General features: G+C 44.2%; 1 protein-coding gene across 1 annotated transcript in view; it reads right to left on the minus strand.

Moving 5' to 3' along the window:
- Positions 1 to 392: 392 nt before the first annotated feature.
- The window catches only part of LOC115151588 (growth hormone-releasing hormone receptor-like), a 57409-nt gene continuing 30594 nt past the window's right edge, over positions 393 to 27207 (minus strand). The window contains exons 6-13 of the mRNA XM_029695640.1: positions 20028 to 20160; positions 19297 to 19450; positions 19131 to 19191; positions 18028 to 18097; positions 12116 to 12207; positions 10580 to 10709; positions 3940 to 3981; positions 393 to 1139 (exon numbers count right to left, since the gene is read on the minus strand). Coding sequence (XP_029551500.1) covers positions 1038 to 1139; positions 3940 to 3981; positions 10580 to 10709; positions 12116 to 12207; positions 18028 to 18097; positions 19131 to 19191; positions 19297 to 19450; positions 20028 to 20160 — 784 coding nt within the window. The 3' untranslated portion in view covers positions 393 to 1037. The remainder of the gene's footprint in view (positions 1140 to 3939; positions 3982 to 10579; positions 10710 to 12115; positions 12208 to 18027; positions 18098 to 19130; positions 19192 to 19296; positions 19451 to 20027; positions 20161 to 27207) is intronic.

Consider the following 27207-nt stretch of genomic DNA (forward strand, 5'->3'; position numbering starts at 1 on the left):
GCCCATACATGTGTGTATTTCTCATGCTTACGGCCAATAGGAAAGGATAGGATGAACTTTAATATCCTCCAGGGGAGAATTGTCTTCGACACACAATACTCCTGTATACATTGCACGTTACCCATCAATAGCCACAAGAAGCCTAATGAAAGGGCCTCCAGGGGACCTAATACTGTATTCAGAATCTAAAGCATTGGATAATAGGACATGGATGCATACGCGCACAAGCGAAAGAGAGAGAGCAAAACACACACAGAGAAAGAGAGAGAGCAAAACACACACAGAGAAAGAGAGAGAGCAAAACACACACAGAGAAAGAGAGAGAGCAAAACACACACAGAGAAAGAGAGAGAGCAAAACACACACAGAGAAAGAGAGAGAGCAAAACACAGACAGAGAAAGAGAGAGAGCAAAACACAGACAGAGAAAGTGAGAGAGCAAAACACACACAGACGCACTGAAACACGGAGAGAAAGCTACAAACATATAAGACAATATTCCCATAAAAGATGAAAAACAGGGACACATTTGATACATAAAACCCTCTATTTTCCAGTCTAAATTATTTTTGAACTTTGTTTTGTTAAGAAAAAACATCAACACTTTATTTGCTATCCCAATGCCAATTGGGATACAATCCTTGATGGTATAGTACCTCAGAGACAGGCTTCTCTGTAACTTAACCATAGATGATACTGAAGAGAGGAGGAGGAGGATGAGGATGAGGAGGAGGAAGGGCATTTCACAGTGCTGCAACAGTAGTTCATCTTGAACTGGACACAATGGATGAACCTAGTGGTGGTCCCTTAAGCAATGAGATTGTGATGATGGGAACAGAGGACATTGTATGCTTTAGGGACAGAATGTACAGCACCCTCTCCTTCTAAAAATATATAAGCAATGTGTGGAGGCCACAGGAATTAGAAGAAGAATATGACCGTTGTCCAATGGAAACTTCTGGTTTATTCCAACCCCTCCGAAAGACACATATAGAGGTTGGAGAAAGGAGGAGGGGGAGGTGGATGAAGAGTGTGGCACTAGAAATGTGTGTCCATCTGACTTCCCTTGGCACCGGGCAGAACCACTCCATAGCTGTTATCCTGCCACCTCAGCCACCTCATATGGATTTCCTTTTGGACCTGATACAAACAGATACACACCCATAGAATTAGGAATTAGAATACTATAATGGACGAGAACCTTCTTATGATGGGATAAAGGGCAGCCATTTTGGTCAGGAGTTGGTCAACCAGTACTGTGATAAGATAATTGTGTAAAACAATGAATGTGAAGAATTTATCTGCACTGTATCTGTGTTAGCTAGCCAGATAGTTTTAGAGGAATGATTCCATACATTTTTCAAATTAACTGCAAATATACCAACATTCCATTCAAAGTCAATCCACAGCTATACGCTGGCTCAAATCAATTGATGATAGGATTTAGACTAGTTGTAAATGCAACAGTTACTGATATTGTATCATATAACATCACTCACAGATTTCCAAGAAAACAGTCTAAAACATTTATGGTCTGTTTACATATATTTTAGAGGCTATTTATACAGAAAGTGTATAAAACCCATATAAACTGTATTTATAATTATATGACAGGTTGATTATAATTCCATTACACAATTTCTGATATATCAAATGCCTTACTTTTATTTTCCTGCATTAGGTAAAAGCAGGGAATGCATAACCTATGCCTCTACTGCCATTCAATCCAATTAGACTGGTTTGGAATTTCTTCTTGACTAAGATGGCTGCCATTTTTGCCCCATTATGGAACTTTATGACATAGCCCCTCTAGTAATTTAATAGGATCTAAATGCACACACACAAAGACCTCAGATAACATCACCACTGACATTGTAGGAGAGACTTCAGATTACGACAGCCAGTTTCAGTGTTGTTGAAAATGAATGGATGGATGAATAAATGAACGAATTAACAAACGAATGAATGAAATTCATTGAATGATGAAAAACCGTAATCACTTATTGACTATTGTGTGTTTCTATTTACAGCAGCACTGAGTTTCATTGCTGAATTACACAAGCTAGTCATTAAGTGGTGCAAATCTGCAAAAAAAACCCCAGCTGGGATCAAATGAACTGATTTCTAAGCACTCAGTGTAAACTCAGTAGGGATGAATATTTTCCCAAAAATTTACCAGGTTTCAATACCGGGAATAATTCAAATTTATCTCGAGAGTCCCGGGAAATACTGCAAAAATAATCGGATGTGCCCCATCTACACAGTTTAAAACCAAGATGTGGTCACTATGGGTTCTCCCCAAATAAGAGTGGTGCTGCGCCACTTTGTCGGCTTGGCTGCGCCACAATGTAAAGATTTCAGAGCAAATTAAACTGATAGAGTAACTATCATTCATTACTAAATATATTTGATCACCAATGACATTGTTGTGAATTGCAAAACAGGCCTTTCATAAATTCAGAGCGTTATCATATTTCTCAATTAATTCAGTGGATTTCGACACAGAGCACACCCAGAGTATAGCATTTTCCAATCATACAACATTTGTAATGGCAGTCAAACCAAAGTAATATGGCCAAAGTTTCTAAGCTTGCTAGATAACCTCCTTTAACGCATGACAGAATATTTCCTATATTTGGAAAAATCAAGTTGATGATTATACAGATGGCAGATCAGCTCATGAATAACGAGGGGGGATGAAGAGTGGGACTAGTTTAAATATCAAGGTATCTTAATGGGGATCATCTCTACTCTCATACCGTTTGTTGATCACACATTCTCTACTGAAGCTCTCATATGGGCAGCAAGTGGGTGGGTGCTCACATTTGTCCTATTTCACACACGTGCATGTATTATGTGTGAATTGGAAATGTGTTTTCTCCATAACCCACTCCCCCTGAGACTCCCTCGGAGAGTGGGTTCACAGCCAGGGATCAACCATTATTGACTGTGACCCTGGAGCAATGTTGTGCATTTTTGTGGAATTGCATTGGTGCGACATTGGGGATGTTGTATTTACTTCTCAGGTCTTGTCATTCAATTTTTTCAGGAAATGTGAAGAGTGTTCCAGAGACAACCCCGGGATCCACGGTAACCCATGTTAATAACCCCGGGATCCACGGTAACCCATGTTAATAACCCCGGGATCCACGGTAACCCATGTTAATAACCCCGGGATCCACGGTAACCCATGTTAATAACCCCGGGATCCACGGTAACCCATGTTAATAACCCCGGGATCCACGGTAACCCATGTTAATAACCCCGGGATCCACGGTAACCCATGTTAATAACCCCGGGATCCACGGTAACCCATGTTAATAACCCCGGGATGCACGGTAACCCATGTTAATAACCCCGGGATGCATGGTAACCCATGTTAATAACCCCGGGATCCATGGTAACCCATGTTATTAACCCCGGGATCCATGGTAACCCATGTTAATAACCCCGGGATCCACGGTAACCCATGTTAATATCCCCGGGATCCACGGTAACCCATGTTAATAACCCCGGGATCCATGGTAACCCATGTTAATAACCCCGGGATCCACGGTAACCCATGTTAATAACCCCGGGATGCATGGTAACCCATGTTAATAACCCCGGGATCCATGGTAACCCATGTTAATAACCCCGGGATCCATGGTAACCCATGTTAATAACCCCGGGATCCACGGTAACCCATGTTAATATCCCCGGGATCCACGGTAACCCATGTTAATAACCCCGGGATCCATGGTAACCCATGTTAATAACCCCGGGATCCATGGTAACCCATGTTAATACCTAAAACACTGTTGTGTAAGATGCTTTGGATACAGGCATCTGCTCAATGGCTTATATTACATTATTAGCTTCTGATTTATATCAAAGCAACATTTAGAGAGCAGAACGGTTGGTGTTTATAATGGTTGGAAAGTTAGTGAAGGCTACTCACCTCTTGATTGAGAAAGCAGTAGAGGATCGCTACAATCAGCCCCTACAAGACAGAGGATATATAATCAATAACTCAATATTTATAGATTTTAAGTACCCAGATGTTCTCAACATTTAAGAGAAGTATAATTGTGAAGTATAATTGTGGCAAGTATAATTGTACATCAAGCCATAAAAGGTATATGATATATTGCTGCACAGATTCAGCCATAGCGTCAACAGCTGAACGACCGCAAATATGTATCGTGCTTGTTAATGAGCTCGCTGTAAGCTATGCTAGTGTTGAACTAGTTGATGAGACTGGTTGTATTCCCTACATAGTGCTCTAGGGATCTGGCCAAAAGTAGGGCACTATAATAGGGCGCCATTTGGGACGCAGGCGCTATCTAAACTCTCCTGCTTTTCCTGTCACCTTCAGAACCTAAAGACGTGGCACGAATCAGTTGTCAGCTGTTTCTCACTCTTCCCATGAACCAAGCCTGTATTAGAGCTCATTTATGATAGGCAACTATGAGAAACAGGAATAAACTAACGGTTTATTTTTCTATATTTGATAAGTATCATTTTTGTCTTTATCTGTTGTCTAGTACTGTCTTTTTGCTATCTAGGGCCATCTACTTTAAGTGCTGTATGTCTCCCCAGTTGCCTACTTGGTGTATGAACTGCTGACTGCTCCTAACTTGCAGATGATTGTTGACACATTCACCAGAATCAACGGGCAGGGCAATTTGTGACTTGTTTTGGTAATCAGTGGCTTTATTTGGGGGGAATGGTTTCTCCTCTCCTAGGCAATCAGCAATTAGTACAGGGAGGTGTGCTCTCCACCTGTGCTAGGCAATTAGCAATTAGTGTTAGTTCTTCAGTCTCCCCTGGTTTCTCAGCGGCAGCTGTCAATGGCGGTCGTGTCAGTCTCGTCGGCAAAACTAAGACCGTCGCCGAAACAAAGACGGTTCTGCAGAGTTCTAATGAAGGAAAGAGCGGAAGGCTACACACCACTATCTCATTTGAGTATCTTACCAAGTTATTTACATATTCTCATTTTGCTCTTTTGTAGCTTTGGCAAGTGTGTGTGTGTTTTCTATACCTGTTCGCTCCTCTCCCTGTAGGCTTTACAAACGTTTCCCACCCCTTGGCTGCAACTCTTAATGTACCCTGTGCACACAACCCATGTGGAATTCAAGGTCTTTGGCAGCATTTGGAATGAATGAATTCCATGCCGTCGATGTCATTTGTCCACTCAAGCTTAACATTGTCGTCATCTATCACCCACCAGGTCCCCTTGGGGGAGTTCCTCCATGAACTTAACACCTTGATAAGCAAATTTCCTAACAAGGGCTCACCACACTTCTTACTTTGCGACTTCAACCTCCCGACTTCTGCCTTCGATTAATTTCTTTCCAACTCTGTCTTTCCCCCTTGACCTCACCCTTTCCCAATCTCCTCCAACTCACAAGGCAGGCAATACACTTGACCTCATCTTTACTAGAGGCTATTCACCTACTAACCTCACTGCTTTGTTTCCTTTGTCTCCCTTTCCTCCAACCCTAACCACTCAGCCCCTACCAGATGGTCATGTGCCGTTGCAATCTTCGCGCTCTCTCCCACTACTCTCTCCTCTTCTGTCCTATCGTCTCTCCCTTCTGATAAATCATTTTCCTTCCTGTCTCCTGATTCTGCCTCTTTGGCCCTACTCTCCTTCCTTTCCGCATCTCCTTTCCTCCCAGCCGGCTTGCACCTCCCGTCCTGCTTCGTGGCTGAGTGACTCATTGCAAGCTTACTGAACAGGGCTGCGGGCAGATGAACAAAAATGGAGGAAAACTAAACTTCCGGAGGTCCTATCATCCTTTCAGTCCCTCCTCTCTACCTTCTCTTCCTCTATGTGCTGGTAAAGCCACCTTCTCACTCTAAATTGCAGGCTTCTGCCTCCAACCCTAGGAAACTCTCTTTTTCCATCTTCTCCTCCTGCCTTAATCCTCCACCCCCTTCCTCTCTACTGATGACTTTGTCAACCACTTTGAAAGAAGGTTGACAACATCCACTCCTCATTCACTCAGCCTATTGAGTCCAATAGTCCCACTCAAACAGAACTACCATATGCCTTGATCTCTTTCTCCCCTCTCTCTCCAGATTAAATCCTGCAACTAGTGAGGTCTGGCCACCCGACAACTTGCCTGCTCGACCCCATACCCTCCAGACCATGTCTGGAGACCTCCCATTCCTCACTTCCCTCATCTATTCATCTCTGACCACTGGCTGCGTCCCCTCTGACTTCAAAATGTCCCGAGTCGCTCCCCTCCTTAAACTCACAAGGCTCCCCTCCATCAACTCATCTGATGTGAAAACCTACAGACCTGTAACCCTTCTCTATTTTCTTTCCAAAATACTTGAGCGTGCTGTCTCTGATAACAATCTTCTTGAATGTAACCAGTCAGGCTTCAAGACGGGTCACTCAACTGAGACCACTCTTCTGTGTCACGGAGGCTCTCCGCACTGCCAAAGCTGACTCTCTTTCCTCATCCTCCTAGATCTATCCACTGCCTTCAACACAGTGAACCATCAGATCATCCTCTCCACCCTCTCAGGGCTGGGTGTCTCAGGCTCTGCACACTCTTGACTTGCATCCTACCTCGCAGGCCACTTCTACAGGTGACGTGGAGAAGATCCGTGTCTGCTCCATATACTCGCACTACTGGTGTCCCCCCAGGGCTCAGTTCTAAGCCCTCTTTTTTGTTGTAATTTTTAGCAGATGCTCTTATCTAGAACAACTTAGTGAGTGCATCGATATATATATATATATATAGTACTTGTCCCCTGGGAAATTGAACCCACAACCCTGGCGTTGCAAGCGCCATGCTCTACCCACTGAGCCACACAGGAGTCCTCTTCTCACTATACACCAAGTCACTTGGCTCTGTCACATCCTCACATGGTCTCTCCTATCATTGCTATGCGGTTGACACTCAACTACTTTTCTCCCATGGCACCTGCTCCTCTGCACACTCCAATGGCTTCCAATCGATGTTCGCATCCAGTACAAAACCATGGTGCTTGCCTACGGAGCAACAAGAGGAACGGCCCCTCCCTACCATGTTCAAACCCTACACCCCAACCCGAGCACACTGTTCTGAGTCAGGGTTAGTTTGGCCGCTGGGGTGAAAGAGGAGCAATTACGATAGAGGAAACCAAGTCTAGATTTAATCTTAGCCTGCAGCTTGGCTATGTGCTGAGAGGACAGTGTACCGTCTAGCCATACTCGAGTACTTGTATGAGGTGACTACCTCAAGCTCTAAACCCTCAGAAGTAGTAATCACACTGTTGGGGAAAGAGGCATTCTTCTATCGAACCACATAACCTTTGTTTTGGAGGTGATCAGACCCTGTCCTCATGTGACCTCGGATAAAATATTGACTATCAAGTGTTTTTACGGAGCTGTCTGGTCTACTAGCCCGAGCTGTCTGACTGTTAGAGAAGTGAATGAATAATTATTAATACAGTAGATAACTGATGGCTTGGCCTGGGAAACCTCTGCCTGGTAACTCAGGCTGGCCAAATCTCCCTCTATCAAGCACTTGGTCTTAGAGGGAGAGGAGCATTCTAGAGGGCATGATTGGGCAGAGCAAGTGATAGCTTGAAAACATTTTTGGGGATGTTATCCAATTTTATTTGATCCGATTTTTAAGTTATGTAAAATGCCAAATGACAAACTAGTATGCTATGATTATCAGGCGTTACATAACTTGAGAATTGTTCATGTAAGTAACTGCTCTATTTTATATTCTGATGACTTTGTTTTACAGGCTGTAAAAGTGCTATCCATCCCAGGAATAATTTATGTAAATTAGATTTATATAAATATTCAGTACATACGATGTACATGCCACAACACATTTTGAGGCAACATATCCACTTCATAAGACTGTCATTGTTTCCTTTCGCTGGTAATGGCTGGCTTTTAATCTATTAAAAACAAAAGCAGATGACTTAAATTGGCACCGGTCAATTGTCTAGGATAAAAGGGGAAAAAATCCCATTGCGAAATAATGCAATTTAGCCTATTCATTGATTGAAATAGCAGTCGCTGTAGCGACAGTCTCCACTACAGCTCATCAAACAGGTGTTTGTTGCTGCTGGAGTGAAACGTGCTTTAATAATCCAAATCAGTGCACAACAATTCTAAAAGCATTGGTGTGTAAAAAGAAATGTTTTCAAAATGGTGACATTGAAACTCGCATAGGCAACAAGGCAGGCTTCACTGTCACACCACTTTGCAATGAGCTGGAGACAGGTTATATGCATTTTGAAAACATGTACTTATTTGTTTGTAAGCTGAACGTCTTACTACTACATAGAGGCATGTTTATACATTTATAAAGACTTCCATATGAATAGACATTCTCTCATTCTATTGGCTTTCAAATCAACTTTCTTTCATTGTCCAGAGCCAAAGTCACAATCATAGTCATATTAGCGACCCATGCTAGTTGAATATTTAGATATCCGTCTTTCTAAATTTCGAACGAATATTTCCATCTGTCACAGCTAGCATACATGGAATGCTTTATTATGAAGGTGCATTTTTAATGGTGAAAATTTGTTTAGTTTACTTTTCCCTCAGCCAACAAGGTGAGTAATGAATAGCAAAATCACTAGCATATGTCAGTCTACTATTCCCCATAATAGAAAAGTGTACCTATTCTATTGGTCAGCTTGTCGTTCGTTCTCTTCGTGAAAGAAATTGCCTATTCCAAACAGACTCTGGGACAGTTGTGGGAGGATAGACCCCAAATGCATACAACCAGGCCTAGGCCACATCCAAAAAACATTCAAAAGCAATGAGGCTAATGCAACAGATCAAAACGTTTAGCTTAAAATTTTGATAAACTTATTTCTTCACATTGGGCACAAGGCTACACACGGGAATGTTGGTTTCATAATGCAATTAGCGGATAACATTGTGAGCTATTTAATGTGAGGGGACTTAGCTGATGTTCTCTGCTGGTGCCAATAAGAGGCTACCTTTCGCTCAATTAAGTTGAGAATTTTTCTCATTAAAAGACAGATTGGAGTCTTTTCATTATATTTACAGCAAATATAATATACCAAATTGTTTTTCTATTTGGTATTTGCCGAGCACTCTGGCCAAATTGCATGCCCTTCCGACTGGAGGCTATGCGATCTAAAACAATCGGCAGCTTTTTTTAAAATAAGCTAATGATCCTCTGTGGCCAAATCATGCTTTCTGGTGTAGTAGCCTATTTTGAATGATTATATTTATTTCTGTATAGAGGAGTAAGCTATTTAGGTAACTTTTAGCTTCCCTATCTCCTATTTGGTCAATGACAAATATACTTGATTGACAACTAAGAGACATGCTAACTGTGAATAACAGTCGTTCAAGTTTAGCATAGCTAGCTAGTTAGCAAATTGATTCAGATTTCTTGCTAGCTAACCAAATGACACCTGAATCTTTAGCTGTAGCCTCCGAAAAAGGACATAAGGGGAAAAAGTTGGCCACTCACCCACCCCTCCAATGACATCAACCCATCAGCTAGCCATCAGCTAACATTAGGCTCCGGGTTTTTAGCTTGCTAACTAGATAAATAGATATGCTAGCACAGGGGTGTCAAACTCAATCAGCTCACGGGCCATATAGATAAAACACAACAAATTCGCCCTTTATAATGTCCACTTATGTACATAGGATGCTGTATATAGCATTGTAACATTAAAACAAAAGAGATATAATAAATGTCCAACCTTTGCTGCTATTTCACTGTAAGATCTCCACCTGTTGTATTCGGCGCATGTGACAAATACAATTTGATTTGATGCTTGCAGATGTGCATAATATGCTGCGACCCTAATCCAAAAGTATTTTGGATTAGGGCTAATGCAACAGATCAAAACGTTTAGCTTAAAATTTTGATAAACTTATTTCTTCACATTGGGCACAAGGCTACACACGGGAATGTTGGTTTCATAATGCAATTAGCGGATAACATTGTGAGGGGACTTAGCTGATGTTCTCTGCTGGTGCCAATAAGAGGCTACCTTTCGCTCAATTAAGTTGAGAATTTTTCTCATTAAAAGACAGATTGGAGTCTTTTCATTATATTTACAGCAAATATAATATACCAAATTGTTTTTCTATTTGGTATTTGCCGAGCACTCTGGCCAAATTGCATGCCCTTCCGACTGGAGGCTATGCGATCTAAAACAATCGGCAGCTTTTTTAAAAATAAGCTAATGATCCTCTGTGGCCAAATCATGCTTTCTGGTGTAGTAGCCTATTTTGAATGATTATATTTATTTCTGTATAGAGGAGTAAGCTATTTAGGTAACTTTTAGCTTCCCTATCTTTGGATGCCCGGCCTATTTATTCTAACGTCTTCAAATTGCTCATCGGAATTCGGTTAGAATGTCGCACGCCATTGCATGTTGTGTTAATAAGATGAATTTCCATAAAGTAAATGTAACTTCTGGAATTTTGAGCAGTGAGTGGATGCCCTTATCAGGTTGCCCAACCAATATGGATCTGGTACATTTCTTAAATGACCGGTAAATGTAAATGCTTCCGGTCAAGTGTCCGGCGCCTCATTTTCCTAACGGAAATCCTGGTGTGTGTGTGTGGATCAGAGTACCTGAAAGGACCCCACGCAGAGCTCGATCCAGAGGCGCACGCTAACATTGAAGTAGTCAGGTAGGAAGTTAAACACCATGTAGGGGGTCCCGAAGAGGGGGATGAGGAGCAGGGTTGACTTAGTCAGCCGTCTAGCAGAGAGGGAAGAGAGAATACGTTATCTCTGGGGGTGTTCATGTTTATCAAATGTATTGGTCGCATACACACATTTAGCGGGTTTAGCGAAATGTTGGAGTATATGTGATTGTGTACAAGAATGCATTTCAAAGTAAATACTGGTATCATATGGTATATGTCTGGTATTCATATGGTATGGTTCATATGGTATCACTGGTATTCATGTCTTTTTTTAAAGTCTACTTCACTGACCTTTGAGAATATAATAGGGCCTACATATGCATGAGGGTTTTCAGGGCTCTAGTCAATTATTCTGCACTGCCCTCCAATAAGGTATTCATCCACTAAGCCACTTGAGAGGTGAAGTGGTGTAGGTTCCAGGTCAGACACACTGCAGTGACTCGGTGGTGAGTGAATCAGACCTTGCCCACATTGGAAGCATTCCATTACAAAAACATGTTTCCTTCAGCCCTTGACTACTTTCCTTCCTGGATATCAAGAGACTGGATAGGTAAGTAATAGGTAGATTTTCCACCATTGTTTTCACCTATTAAACCAGTGCACTCAGATATGTGAGGGGAAGTTAAAGGTGGTGCAATGTGAGTTTTAGAAGATAGACAGACATCCACATGAAATTAACTAGAGGAACTGAATGAAAATTAACTTAAATTAACTGATAATTTACTTAAATGAACTGAAATCAAATTAACTCCAGTTAAAAGTTTGCAGTTCTGCCTGTATAGAAAGCCTCTTAGCTCATTAAAACTGCAACAGAGCTCTTTATAAGAGGCCTGTTTCTGAACTCTCTAAAAACACCCAACTGTCACGTCCTAACCATAGAGTGCTCTTATTTTCTATGGTAGAGTAGGTCAGGGCGTGACTGTGTTTTTTAATCTAGTTAAATTTTTCTATGTTGTGTTCTAGTTTATTTTTTCTATGTTGGGTTTTTGTATGATTCCCAATTAGAAGCAGCTGATCATCGTTGTCTCTAATTGGGGATCATATTTAAGTAGTTTTTCCCACCTGTGTTTGTGGGAGATTATTTTGAGTCACTTCAGTGACCCTAGAATGTGCTTGAGCAACAAACTTCATTACCTGCTTCTGCATTGCAGAAGGTACTTAGAATACTAAGTCAGTCAGTGATTATGGTGACTTTGTCTCTACTCAAAATGGAGACTAGGAAAGTTGACTTCACTCAGATCTCCCATGTATCTGTTGCAGACAGACATCATAATAGATGGTACAGTAGACATAATTTAGATTGTATCCTATAATTGTCTCCCCCTGTCTTTTCCAGGCAGTAACTTCCCATTGGAACTGCCCAATCAAATCATCTCCCCACTAGGATACCCAACTTCTTATCCAATCATATCGATCCATTCTTGTATCATCCAATGGAGAAGAAAAAAAAAGAACTCACCTGTAGTGGTCAGAGTTATTGAACTGGATCAGACGAGGGTTCAGTTTCTGTATCAGGATTTTGATGATGTTCAAAAAGAGGATGAAATTGACCTGTTGATTTAATAAAAATTCTATCAATCATTTTATAAAGCCCTTTTTTTTATCCAGTGTTTGAGTGCTTTACAGTAACACAACATGAGTACAACTATAGAAAAACTTGGAGACAATCTTCCCAAGGTGATTCAATAAAGTAAACTAAACAAACAATATTCCTCCTTTTCTGAGTTGCAACTTGCATTGCCACGGCAACAGGAAAACCAATCTGTACTTGGTACAGATTCAGGACAATTTTCCCTGCCTAGAATTGACAGAGATCAATGGAGAAATATCAGAATAAAGCATTAACTTTCTTTAAAAGTAGGCAAAAAACAATTACAAGTTCCCTGTCACATAAGTAAGGGACAAGGCTATGCGTTCTATGGAAAATAATGAATGACATGGAAGGTGTTCGACGACGCGTTAGCTGAGTGGAACCACAGAACAATGACGCGGGTATTTCACTGGATGTATGAATGTGATGCATCCGCTTGGCGTTTCCACTCACTACCAAATATGGCAGTGAGAGGAAGCCCATTGGCCGGCAGTGGGAGAAGATGGATTTTGGCCGATATTCTGTACATTTTCTCATCAATGAAACATTTGATCTCAATACAGTTTTCTGTTCCCCAAACTAGAATCTTATGAACAGAGTGGACTAAGTTTTGTAGACTTTACCCTTTGGGCTCTGCCCACCTTCTTGCTTGTTCTGCCCACTATGACTCGCGTTCCCATTGGAAACGACGGGTTGTGGTCTATCTTGGTTTAGTTATAAAAATATTTGGTGGAACTAACCTTCCAAAGAGTTGCATTAGTTTTCAGATAAAGCATAAAGACCCAGGTTGATTATCCTTTTTATACCATGGCTATAGTTTAACACATTTGCAGCAAGAAATGTCTTCAACCTCCGCTGAAGTGGCCTTGGTAACCAAACAGACTTGCCAGTTTAGCTAACGAAACCATCAGTCCTAGCTTGCTATTATGAAAATCTAATTCAACAATGCCAGTAGTGTTTTCAATTTGACTTTTGCTTTCAAAAGCAGCTCAAACATAGAACATGTAAGAATTAACTATAGCCATTGAATTCTACCATGCTGACATACTGTACCATAAGTTATTTAAGCAATAAGGCCCAAGGAGGTGTGGTATACGGCCAATATACCACGGCTAAAGGTTGTTCTTAGGCACAACGGCAATCAGCATTCCGGGCACGAACCACCCAGTTTATAAAGGGAATACTGATTGGATGAGCAGCGTTCCAAGCCTTGCTGTATTGGCCGTCACACACACCTATGCCTGCTAACAGTTCCATCTGAAAATGGTTACATAATATGATGTTCATGTAGCTGTCTGAATCATCTTGTGTATTTATATCAACTCACATTATTCCAGTCTAGTATTTAGTTTGGTAAAGCAGGGGTTAATATAAACCTTGCTGTCTGCCTGTCTGGAAACGTTTCACTGTTGAATTTTGATCTCTGTAGTAACATACATAATCTGGTCTGGGCACCGTTCACTCAAACTTTATCTGAGCCAGTTGAAATGATGCATCAACGTTATTATCATGGGACATGTCCAAGAAAATGGCAATAGATAAAATGCGAAAATGCAGCTTCTTTAGTATCATTGGGAGGGCCCGAGTGGCGCAGCAGTCTAAGGCACTGCATTGCAGTGCTAGAGGCGTCACTACAGACCTGGGTTTGATCCCGAGGCTGTATCACAAATGCACGTAATCGGGAGTCCCATAGGGCAGCGCACAATTGGCCCAGCGTCATCCGGGTTAGGACAGGGTTTGGCTGGGGTAGGCCACCATTTTGTTTAGAACGGATGACCTGTATCACAGGTGACTGTATTCAAGACATAGCACTGCCTCATGTGCCTTATTGCTTAAAGTGGAACTGACAGTGTTTTAGCAACATAATCTTATTCAAATTGGTCTATATACACCCCCAGAAAGAATGACACTTTTTTAAAACAATTTCTGGCAAACGAGCACTTAAAAATTGGCATTTTCATTCATCCATAGAATGTTTGAGAATGACGTATAGTAAGGCATTTGTGAAAATTCTATAGCAATATAGAGTGGGAAAGCGGCCAAAGTTTGGACAATTAATTCCTTTCCTTCCAGTTCGCTGCCAATGACTGGAACGAATTGCAAGAATCACTGGAGTTGGAGACTTATATCTCCCTCACTATCTTTAAGCGTCAGCTGTCAGAGCAGCTTACCGATCGCTGCAGCTGTACACAGCCCATCTGTAAATAGCTCATCCAACCAACTACCTACCTCATCCCCATATTTGTTTTTCTGCTCTTTTGCACACCAGTATTTCTACTTACACATCCTCATCTGCACATATCACTCCAGTATAAATTAGCTAAATTGTAATTACTTCGCCACTATTGGCCTATTTATTGCCTTACCTCATTTGCACACACTGTATATATACTTTTTCTATTGTGTTATTGACTGTACGTTTGTTTATTCCAGGTGTAACTCGGTGTTGTTGTTTTTTGTCGCACTGCTTTGCTTTATCTTGGCCAGGTCGCAGTTGTAAATGAGAACTTGTTCTCAACTGGCCTACCTGGTTAAATAAAGGTGAAATAAATAAAAATACTGCAGTACTGTAAATGAAACCCCCAAAAAACATGTCTAGCGCTATAGCCAATCAGAGCTACAGTAGGCCTATATGCAAATGAGCCATTTGCCATAGGGGCCTGACCTCACTCAATTTGAACTGAAGTGTGTTTACAGGCAATAGCAACAGTGTGACTTTAGATCATTAGAACCCATTTGCCAAAAGCCACAAAATACACATAAATGGATTTCTGCAAATATGTAAATACATTTGGGTACTTCACAGTTCTATTAATCAAACAACCATGAGAATGTAAACTCTCAGTTGCTTATGCACATCAACAACAAAATCAACCAATGCTTGCCAGAGCGAGATTAGCTCAAATCTAACGAGGTAGCATTAGATAAAACCTGTCAAACCTTTTCAGCTCGTTGGACGTCTAAATTGCCCTGATAAACGATGTGGAATAGTAGCCTGCTCGCCCTTCTGCAGCTTGCATGCCAATGCATGCTTGTCCCAACCCACGTTTTGACATCTGAATGGGAACTTACCTGCCTGCCCGTCCATTTGGTCAATGACAAATATACTTGATTGACAACTAAGAGACATGCTAACTGTGAATAACAGTCGTTCAAGTTTAGCATAGCTAGCTAGTTAGCAAATTGATTCAGATTTCTTGCTAGCTAACCAAATGACACCTGAATCTTTAGCTGTAGCCTCCGAAAAAGGACATAAGGGGAAAAAGTTGGCCACTCACCCACCCCTCCAATGACATCAACCCATCAGCTAGCCATCAGCTAACATTAGGCTCCGGGTTTTTAGCTTGCTAACTAGATAAATAGATATGCTAGCACAGGGGTGTCAAACTCAATCAGCTCACGGGCCATATAGATAAAACACAACAAATTCGCCCTTTATAATGTCCACTTATGTACATAGGATGCTGTATATAGCATTGTAACATTAAAACAAAAGAGATATAATAAATGTCCAACCTTTGCTGCTATTTCACTGTAAGATCTCCACCTGTTGTATTCGGCGCATGTGACAAATACAATTTGATTTGATGCTTGCAGATGTGCATAATATGCTGCGACCCTAATCCAAAAGTATTTTACTCCAAATAACAAAAATGTAGCTATAGGTTGTTGTAACATTTTAAACATGTAATATTTTTTAATTGCACTGCATGTACAGTATCACTGGCAGTGATGCCAATTTAGCAATTTTGTTGCTAGATTTAGCAACTTTTGAAAAGTGACTCAAATGCTAAAATGCACGCATTTTCCCTCTAAATGACACAAAAACGATTTTCTCTGTCACACACTCATTCACAACACCTGGCTGCAAAAGTGCATTTTGAGTGATGTCAGCAGCAGGCGCTCAGCTCGTGCACAGGCCAGCAGCAATTTCAGCAAATTGCAAGTCATTGTTGGCCGGCTGCAGCAGCAGTAGTATGGGAGTCTGTACCTGAACAAATGTCAAATCATATTTTTTGCAGAGATGGCCAATCAATTTGAGTAACGTTATTGTGTATTCCACGTAATGACGCAGTTTTACGTTACCACGCAATGACATCACTACGTCATTTAGCAACAAATCAACCTGCCTCTAGCAACTTCCCCTGAAAATTAGTTGGCAACACTGAACTTGTGCGGTTGAATGCAGCATTTCTGTATGGTGCACTCAATGTATTGTAGTTGAATAGCTAGCCTACGCTACTGCTCAAATCTTTCTGTAATAGGCCTACATGTTTCTCCTTCGCATGGCGTTTTGTTGCAGGTTTTGTTTTTTGGTTACTCATTCTCAAACTTTAACAATAAACCGAAGCCAGACTACAACATTTTAGTAGCCTAGCTAGGACTGTGGCATGTGTCTGTACACTTTCCCTCAGCTCTGTGCTGTAAATGGGACACACGAAAGCGGCACAATTGAATTTGAATACACTGATGCAAGCACATCAGGCTGTAATTACTAGATGACTCAACTGTTGACTCATTTATACTCGCTTGTGTGTCCTATTCATCCAGCAGGCCTTGTGTGTCCTATTCATCCAGCAGGCCTTGTGTGTCCTATTCATCCAGCAGGCCTTGTGTGTCCTATTCATCCAGCAGGCCTTGTGTGTCCTATTCATCCAGCAGGCCTTGTGTGTCCTATTCATCCAGCAGGCCTTGTGTGTCCTATTCAGCCCCCAGGCCTTGTATGTCCTATTCATCCAGCAGGCCTTGTGTGTCCTATTCAGCCCCCAGGCCTTGTGTGTCCTATTCATCCAGCAGGCCTTGTGTGTCCTATTCAGCCCCCAGGCCTTGTGTGTCCTATTCATCCAGCAGGCCTTGTGTGTCCTATTCAGCCCCCAGGCCTTGTGTGTCCTATTCATCCAGCAGGCCTTGTGTGTCCTATTCAGCCCCCAGGCCTTGTGTGTCCTATTCATCCAGCAGGCCTTGTGTGTCCTATTCATCCAGCAGGCATTGTGTGTCCTATTCATCCAGCAGGCCTTGTGTGTCCTATTCATCCAGCAGGCCTTGTGTGTCCTATTCATCCAGCAGGCCTTGTGTGTCCTATTCATCCAGCAGGCCTTGTGTGCAGGCCTTGTGTGTCCTATTCATCCAGCAGGCCTTGTGTGTCCTATTCATCCAGCAGGCCTTGTGTGTGCGCCAGCCCCATTAGCTACGTTATGACTGACTTGTGATCATTTCTAGTTTGATTATATTGACGTTCCCAGCCTTAGTTACATTTGTCTGTTTCTGTTCAAAATGTTGAGTCATTGAAACTGAACCAGTGCATCCTGAATGGGTGGAGGCAGCAAACAATATACCAAACAATGTACAAAACAATGTACCAGGCCAGCTGTGATTTACAACCTGATAGCAATATTTTTGGGACTACAAAGAAATGTATTGGTGAATTATATTAATCATGCATTGAACTGCAGCCCTCTATTCTGCTAACAATGTCTTACTGTACGTCATGGAATTTGTCAAATATAACCTATTTTAAAACCTCTTAAAGTTGGTTTTGAGGCATAAACTGGGAATTATATATTTTTGAATGATATTATGATTGTCTGTTTGTTTAATATCTGCAAAGTAGTTAATGCTTTAAGTTCCACTTTAAATAATGCGCACTCTAGAATGCCCTTCAAGCCAGTCAGAAACGAGTATTGAACAGTGCCATGATATAAATGGCCTATAATCAGTACGTATCTCCCTTTAAAATATGACACATTGTGTATGACTGCACCCCTGTAGGGCCTACTCACCCCGATAGAAACAACAATTGGCCCTTTTACGATCCACCAATAGGGGGAGTCCTCATTGATGTCCCAGCATCTATAGGAGGAGAGGGGAACGATCGGTCAGACAGAACTCTCTGGTGGGAGTAAGAGTCACGAGAGTCTTTTTCAGTGAATATTATAGTTCCATGTAAACACTAACGGTACAACCCTACTGAGAATAGGGAGTAGCATATTTTCCAGAGGAAAGAAAATGGCCTCAATTGAGGACAGGACCCGATTCGGGTTATCAGGTTTACAGTGCATTCGGAAAGTATTCAGATCCCTTGATGTTTTCCATATTTTGTTACATTATAGCCTTATTCTAAAATGTATTAAATATATTTTCCCCCCTCATAAATCTACACACAATACAATACCCCATAATGACCAAGCAAAAACAGATGTAGACATTTTTGCAAATGTATTAAAAATAAACTTCACATTGACATAAGTATTCAGACCCTTTACTCAGTACTTTGTTGAAGCACTTTTGTTAGCAATTACAGCCTCGAGTCTTCTTGGGTATGATGCTAAAAGCTTGGCACACCTGTATCTGAGGACTTTCTACCATACTTCTCTGCAGATCCCCTCCAGCTCTGTCAGGTTAGATGGGGAGCATTGCTGCATAGCTATTTACAGGTTTCTGCAGAGATCAGGTTCAAGTCCGGCCTCTGGCTGAGACACTCAGGGACATTCAGAGACTTGTTCCGCTGTTAGTGTCTTAACGACCGTTCCACAGGTGCATGTTCATTAATTGTTTATGGTTCATTGAACAAGCATGGGAAACAGTGTTTAAACCCTTTACAATGAAGATCTGTGAAGTTATTTGGATTTTTACGAATTATCTTTGAAAGACAGGGTCCTGAAAAAGGGACGTTTCTTTTTTTGCTGAGTTTAGATAAAGTATTTTTGTACTTTTTTTGTAACCTGTTTTTGCTTTGTCATTATGGGTTATTGTGAGTAGATTGAGGAAAATAAATAATTTAATACATTTTAGAATAAGGTTGTAACGTAAAAATGTGAAGGGGTCTGAATACTTTCCGAATGTACTATTCAGTTCTGTGAGAGAATGTCTTAGTAATACTCACTCAGTATCTTCAAAATACACCCTGGACCCAATCCATATGACTGTGAAGACGATGGGTACACCTAAAAAATGAAGGCAAACAATCAAGAATCAACCTGAAAAGGAAACATGTTAATGTTAAATCATAATGTAAATGTAATGAGGGGGGGGGGGTGGAGAGTGCTCACCCCAGCCCAGCAGGCCAAAGCCCCAGAGGCAGCGGCGGTAGTGGTGGAAGGAGGAGAGGAGCAGTGAGTTGAGGTAGAGGGCCTCAACCAGGAGCCAGAAGAAGTTAGTCATGACACAGTAGTGACAGAAGGCCACTGATGCCTTACAGGCTGCCTGGAGAGAGGGGGAAAATCAGTGAAGAGGGAATTGAGAGAGGCAATCAGAGAGAGAGGGCATGGGAAGGAAGAGGGGAAGATTGAGAAAGAGAGGTAAGAGTAGTGGAGGGTGCAGTGGTTGATTTATGGTTTACAGGGTGCAGTGGTTGATTTATGGTTTACAGGGTGCAGTGGTTGATTTATGGTTTACAGGGTGCAGTGGTTGACTTACGGTGGACAGGGTGCAGTGGGTGATTTATGGTTTACAGGGTGCAGTGGTTGATTTATGGTTTACAGGGTGCAGTGGTTGATTCATGGTTTACAGGGTGCAGTGGTTGATTTATGGTTTACAGGGTGCAGTGGTTGATTTACGGTTTACAGGGTACAGTGGTTGATTTACGGTTTACAGGGTGCAGTGGTTGATTTATGGTTTACAGGGTGCAGTGGTTGATTTATGGTTTACAGGGTGCAGTGGTTGATTTATGGTTTACAGGGTGCAGTGGTTGATTTATGGTTTACAGGGTGTAGTGGTTGATTTATGGTTTACAGGGTGCAGTGGTTGATTTATGGTTTACAGGGTGCAGTGGTTGACTTACGGTGGAGAGGGTGCAGTGGTTGGTGTCGTCGCTGGCGAATAGTGTGGCGTCCTTGATGAACACAGCCACCGCCTTCAGCATGAAGGTGACAAACAGCTGGATGTGAATATAGTTCCTGGCACAGTGAAGCCTCCTGGGAAGAACCACAGAACGTGGTCAGGACCAAGGACCGCAGGGCAAACACAAAGCGTGGTCAGGACCAAGGACCGCAGGGCAAACACAAAGCACAGTCAGGACCAAGGACCGCAGAGCAAACACAAAGCAGGGCCAGGACCAAGAACCGCAGGGCAAACACAAAGCACGGTCAGGACCAAGGACCGCAGGGCAAACACAAAGCAGTTTCAGGACCAAGGACCGCAGAGCAAACACAAAGCAGGGCCAGGACCAAGAACCGCAGGGCAAACGCAAAGCACGGTCAGGACCAAAGGCCGCACACACAAAACACCGTCAGGGCAAAGGACCACAAACACAAAACACCGACAGGGCAAAGGACCACAAACACAAAACACCATCAGGGCAAAGGACCATACACACAAAACACCGTCAGGGCAAAGGACCACACACACAACACCATCAGGACAATCTTCAACTTATGCCTACTGGAAAGTGTGTGCCCTCCTGCCTGGAGGGAAGCAAAAGTTATTCCCCTACCTAGGAATAGTAAAGCCCCCTTTACTGGCTCAAATAGCCGACCAATCAGCCTTTTACCAACCCTTAGTAAACGTTTGGAAAAATAGTGTGTGACCAGATAAAATGGTATTTTACAGTAAAGAAATTGACAAGACTTTCAGCACGCTTATAGGGAAGGACATTTAACAAGAACAGCATGTACACAAATGACTATCGATTGGCTGAGAGAAATTGATTATAAAAAGATTGTGGGGGCTGTTTTGTTAGACTTCAGTGTGGCTTTTGACATTATAGGTCATTGTCTGTTCCTGGAAAAATGTATGTATTATGGCTTTACACCCCCTACTATATTGTGGATGAAGAGTTACCTGTCTGACAGAACACAGAGGGTGTTCTTTAATGGAAGCCTCTCATCCAGGTAGAATCAGGAATTCCCCAGGGCAGCTGTCTTTTTCAATCTTTACTAACGGCTTTGAGTAAAGCCAGTGTGTGTATATCTGCGGATGACTCAACGCTATACACATCAGCTACCACAGTGACTGTGTCACGACTCCCGCCGAAGTCGGCCCCTCTCCTTGTTCGGGCGGCGTTCGGCGGTCGACGTCACCGGCTTACTAGTTGCCACCGATCGATGTTTCACTGTTCGTTTGGTTTTGTCTTTATTGTGTACACCTGTTTTTCATTTCGCTAATCATGTTCATTATTTAACATCTGCATTTCCTGTTTGTCTTGTCGGTGATTGTTTGTCTGTTTTGTGTAGTTGGAGGTGTTTTCTCCAAACTATGTATTTTTCGATGAGAAGATTTATTGATAATTTTAGTAAACACGTTTGTTTACCTTTATCCCTGTGTCCTGCGCCTGACTCCTCCACTTCTCTAAGAAAACCATTACAGAATCACCGACCTCACAATGGAGTCAGCAGGAGCAGCCAGTCTTCCTATTCATATAGAGGAGCACGTTCAGCAGCAGGCGAATATGATACAGAATCTTGTGACTGCCATGGATTACGTGCTACTGACTATGGAAAGAGTGGAGAAGAAAGGATGTCCCATCAACCCAGCCACACCACCGCCCAGCACACCTCTGGATCATCTCCAACCGCCGTCTAGATCCGGTGGGATTCGGCTCTCGCTCCCGGGAGCATATGACGGAGCAGCTGCCGGGTGTCAGGGGTTCCTACTCCAGCTGGAGCTCTACCTGGCGGCTGTCCAGCCGCCGCCCTCGGGATGCGAGAGAGTGAGCGCCCTCATCTCCTGTTTGACTGGTAAAGCCCTGGAGTGGGCCAACGCCATCTGGGAGGTGGAAGACCCGACTCGGGAAAACTACGAGGACTTCTCCCGCCGCTTTCGGGCAGTGTTTGATCATCCACCAGAAGGAAAAGCGGCGGGAGAGCGCTTGTTACATTTAAAGCAGGAGATGAGGAGCGCTCGGGAGTTTGCACTGGATTGTAGAACTCTGGCGGCTGGTGCAGGATGGAATGAGCGGGCCCTGATCGATCACTACAGGTGTGGTTTGCGAGAGGACGTTCGTAGGGAGCTAGCCTGCAGGGACACCACCCTCCACCTGGACCAGCTGGTGGACTTATCTATCCAGCTGGATAACCTGCTGGTCTCCCGCGGACGTCCGGATCGGGGTCCGTTGGTTCCATCCTCCAGTCCCTTAGACCCAACACCGATGGAGTTGGGCGGGGCTGGTACTAGGGAGACCGGAGGGGAAACCGTTCCATGCACCAGAGGTGACCGCAGAGGACACACTGCTGGTTGGTGCTGGGGAGGTTTTCTAGGTAGTCGAGGTGGTAGGCGGAACACTGGTGGTTCATCTCGGGTGAGTTATTACACGACTCACCCAGAACCCCCTGTTGCTCACATGTGGTTATCTATAAGATTTCCGGGGTTTTCCCCGCATTCCCAGCATAAGGCGCTAGTAGATTCAGGCGCAGCTGGGAACTTTATTGATCGGTCTTTGGCCAATAGATTAGGGATTCCTATTGTTCCCGTTGATGTTCCCTTCCCTATACATGCCCTAGATAGTCGTCCTTTGGGGTCTGGGCTGATTAGGGAGGTCACAGTTCCCATTGCTATGGTGACGCAGGAGAGTCATGAAGAGAGTATTAGTCTCTTTCTGATTGACGCTCCTGCGTTTCCCGTTGTGTTGGGGCTTCCCTGGTTGGCTTCTCATGATCCTATTATTTCGTGGCAACAGAGGGTTCTCAAGGGATGGTCCTGTCAGTGTTCAGGGAGGTGTTTAGGTGTTTCCTTAGGTGCCACTACGGTGGAAAGTCCAAACCAGGTTTCCACCATGCACATTCCTCCCGAATATGCCGATTTGGCAATCGCCTTCTGTAAAAGGAAGGTGACTCAATTACCACCCCATCGACCGGGGGATTGTGCGATAAATCTCCTGGAGGGTGCTGCACTTCCCAGGAGTCACGTGTATCCTCTGTCACAGGAGGAGACGGCGGCTATGGAAACATATGTCGCTGAATCTCTGGGACAGGGATACATTCGGCCCTCCATTTCACCTGTCTCCTCGAGCTTCTTTTTTGTGAAGAAGAAGAAGGATGGAGGTTTACGCCCGTGCATTGACTATCGAGGTTTGAACCAGATTACTGTGAAATACAGTTACCCGCTACCTCTGATCGCCAGTATGACAGAGTCATTGCTCGGGGCGCGCTTCTTCACAAAATTGGACCTCAGGAGCGCGTACAACCTGGTGCGTATCAGGGGAGAGGATGAGTGGAAGACGGCATTTAGCACTACTTCTGGGCACTATGAGTACCTCGTCATGCCGTATGGGTTAATGAATGCTCCATCCGTCTTCCAATCATTTGTGGATGAGATCTTCAGGGACCTGCACGGGCGGGGTGTAGTGGTGTATATAGATGATATTCTCATATACTCCACCACCCGCGCTGAGCATGTGTCCCTTGTGCGTACGGTGCTTGGTCGACTGTTGGAGCATGACCTTTACGTCAAGGCGGAGAAATGTCTGTTCTTTCAACAGTCCGTCTCCTTCCTTGGGTACCGTTTGTCCGCGTCAGGGGTGGAGATGGAGACTGACCGCATTTCAGCCGTGCGTAATTGGCCGACTCCAACCATGGTAAAGGAGGTGCAGCGGTTTTTAGGGTTTGCCAACTACTACCGGAGATTTATCCGGGGTTTTGGCCAGGTGGCGGCTCCCATTACCTCCTTACTGAAGGGGGGACCGGTGCGGTTGCGGTGGTCGGCTGAGGCGGACAGAGCTTTTGGTAACCTGAAGGCTCTGTTTACCACGGCTCCAGTGCTGGCGCATCCTGATCCCTCCTTAGCGTTCATAGTTGAGGTGGATGCATCCGAGGCTGGAATAGGGGCTGTGCTATCTCAGCGCTCGGGTAAACCACCAAAACTCCGCCCCTGTGCTTTCTTTTCGAAGAAACTCAGGCCGGCGGAGCGAAACTATGACGTGGGGGATAGGGAGTTGTTAGCTGTTGTCGGGGCTCTGAAAGCGTGGAGACATTGGCTTGAGGGGGCTAGACACCCTTTCCTCATTTGGACTGACCACCGAAATCTGGAGTATATTCGGGCAGCGAGGAGACTGAACCCTCGCCAGGCTAGGTGGGCTATGTTTTTCACACGCTTTTCTTTCACTCTTTCTTATAAACCAGGTTCCCAGAACGTCAAGGCAGACGCACTGTCCCGGCTGTATGATACAGAGGAGCGGTCCACAGAGCCCACTCCCATAATTCCAGCCTCATGCCTGGTGGCACCGGTGGTATGGGAGGTGGACGCGGACATCGAACAGGCGTCACATGCAGAACCCACTCCCTCCCAGTGTCCCGTTGGGCGCGTGTACATGCCGTTTGATGTTCGCGATCGTTTGATCTGTTGGGCCCACACATCACCCTCCTCTGGTCATCCTGGTATCAGTCGGACGGTGCGCTGCCTTACGGGGAAGTACTGGTGGCCCACGTTAGCCAAGGACATGAGGGTTTATGTCTCCTCCTGTTCGGTATGCGCACAGTGCAAGGCACCTAGACATCTGCCCAGAGGGAAATTACAACCCCTTCCCGTTCCGCAATGACCGTGGTCACACCTATCGCTGGATTTCGTGACGGATCTTTCCCCCGTCACGGGGTAACACCACGATCCTGGTCGTTGTGGATCGGTTTTCTAAGTCCTGCTGTCTCCTTCCTTTGCCCGGTCTCCCTACGGCTCTACAGACTGCGGAGGCCCTATTCACCCATGTATTCCGGCACTACGGGGTGCCTGAGGATATAGTCTCTGATCGGGGTCCCCAATTTACGTCTAGAGAGCATTTATGGAACGCCTGGGGGTCTCGGTCAGCCTTACCTCAGGGTTCCACCCCGAGAGTAACGGGCAGTTGGAAAGAGTCAACCAAGAGGTGGGTAGGTTTCTGCTGTCCTATTGCCAGGACCGGCCGGGAGAGTGGGCATCATTTATCATTTATTTATGCTTTCTATAGTAGTAGTTTTTCCTGTTTCCTTTTTGAGTTTAGAGATGGCCCAAAATTCCCTACGCCACTCTTCCACTAACCTTACCCTAGCACACACTGAAAAGGGGTATCAGCCGGTCCTGGCACCATGGCATCAGAGCCAGATCGAAGCTCCTGCGGTGGATGAATGGTTTCGGCACTCGGAGGAGACATGGAACGCTGCCCATGTACGTCTTCAACGAGCCATCAGGCGGCAAAAGGCGAGTGCCGACAGCCACCGCAGTGAGGCCCCGGTTTATGCACCGGGGGATCGGGTCTGGCTCTCGACCCGAAACCTGCCCCTTCACCTGCCCTGCCGGAAGCTGGGTCCGCGGTTTGTGGGGCCATTTAAAGTCCTGAGGAGATTGAACGAGGTTTGTTATAGGTTACAACTCCCCCCTGATTATCATATTAACCCCTCGTTCCATGTGTCTCTCCTCAGGCCGGTGGTGACTGGTCCGCTCCAGCAGTCTGAGGTACGGGAGGTTCCTCCGCCCCCTCTGGACATCGAGGGGGCCCCGGCATATACCGTACGAGCCATTATGGACTCCAGACGTCGGGCGAGGGGCCTTCAGTACCTCGTGGAGTGGGAGGGATATGGCCCGGAGGAGCGAAGCTGGGTACCGGCGGAAGACATCCTGGATCCGTCGTTAATCCAGGATTTTCACCGCTTCCGTCCGGATCGCCCTGCTCCCCGTCCTCCGGGTCGTCCCCGAGGCCGGTGTCGGCGCGCTGCTGGAGCCGCGCGTCGGGGGGGGGGTACTGTCACGACTCCCGCCGAAGTCGGCCCCTCTCCTTGTTCGGGCGGTCGACGTCACCGGCTTACTAGTTGCCACCGATCGATGTTTCACTGTTAGTTTGGTTTTGTCTTTATTGTGTACACCTGTTTTTCATTTCGCTAATCATGTTCATTATTTAACATCTGCATTTCCTGTTTGTCTTGTCGGTGATTGTTTGTCTGTTTTGTGTAGTTGGAGGTGTTTTCTCCAAACTATGTATTTTTCGATGAGAAGATTTATTGATAATTTTAGTAAACACGTTTGTTTACCTTTATCCCTGTGTCCTGCGCCTGACTCCTCCACTTCTCTAAGAAAACCATTACAGACTGAAATGCCAGCAACACTTAACAGAGAGCTGCAGTTAGTTTCAGAATGCGTAGCAAGGAATAAGTTAGTCCTAAATATTTAAAAGCATTGTATTTGGGACATCATTCACTAAACCTCAACTAAATTTTGTAAAAAATAATGTGGAAATTGAGCAAGTTGAGGGGACTAAACTGCTTGGAGTAACCCTGGATTGTAAACTGTCATGGTCAAAACATATTGATACAACAGTAGCTAAGATGGGGAGAAGTCTGTCTATAATAAAGCGCTACTCTGCATTCTTAACAACACTATCAACAGTGTAGGTCCTACAGGCCCTAATTTTGTCGCACCTTGACTACTGTTCAGTCATGTGGTCAGGTGCCACAAAGAGGTGCCATTGCAAATGGCTCAGAACAAGGCAGCACGGCTGGCCCTTGGATGTACACAGACAGCTAATATTAATAATATGCATGTCAATCTCTCCTGGCTCAAAGTGGAGGAGAGATTGACTTCATCACTACATGTATTTATGAGAGGTATTGAAATGTTGAATGCACAGAGCTGTCTGTTTGAACTACTAGCATACAGCTCAGACACCCGTGTATACCCCACAAGACATGCCACCAGAGGTCTGTTTGAACTACTAGCATACAGCTCAGACACCCGTGTATACCCCACAAGACATGCCACCAGAGGTCTGTTTGAACTACTAGCATACAGCTCAGACACCCGTGCTTACCCCACAAGACATACCACCAGAGGTCTGTTTGAACGACTAGCATACAGCTCAGACACCCGTGCATACCCCACAAGACATGCCACCCGAGGTGTCTTCACAGTCCACAAGTCCAGAACAGACTATGGGAGGCCCACAGTACTACAGAGCCATGACTACATGGAACTCTATTCCAATCAAGTAACTCATGCCAGCAGGAAAATTTGATTTAGAAAACAGATAAATGTGAAGCAACACAAACACAGAAACAAACACATGA

This window comes from Salmo trutta, chromosome 17 (assembly GCF_901001165.1).
Source record: "Salmo trutta chromosome 17, fSalTru1.1, whole genome shotgun sequence".
Lineage (NCBI taxonomy): Eukaryota > Metazoa > Chordata > Actinopteri > Salmoniformes > Salmonidae > Salmo > Salmo trutta.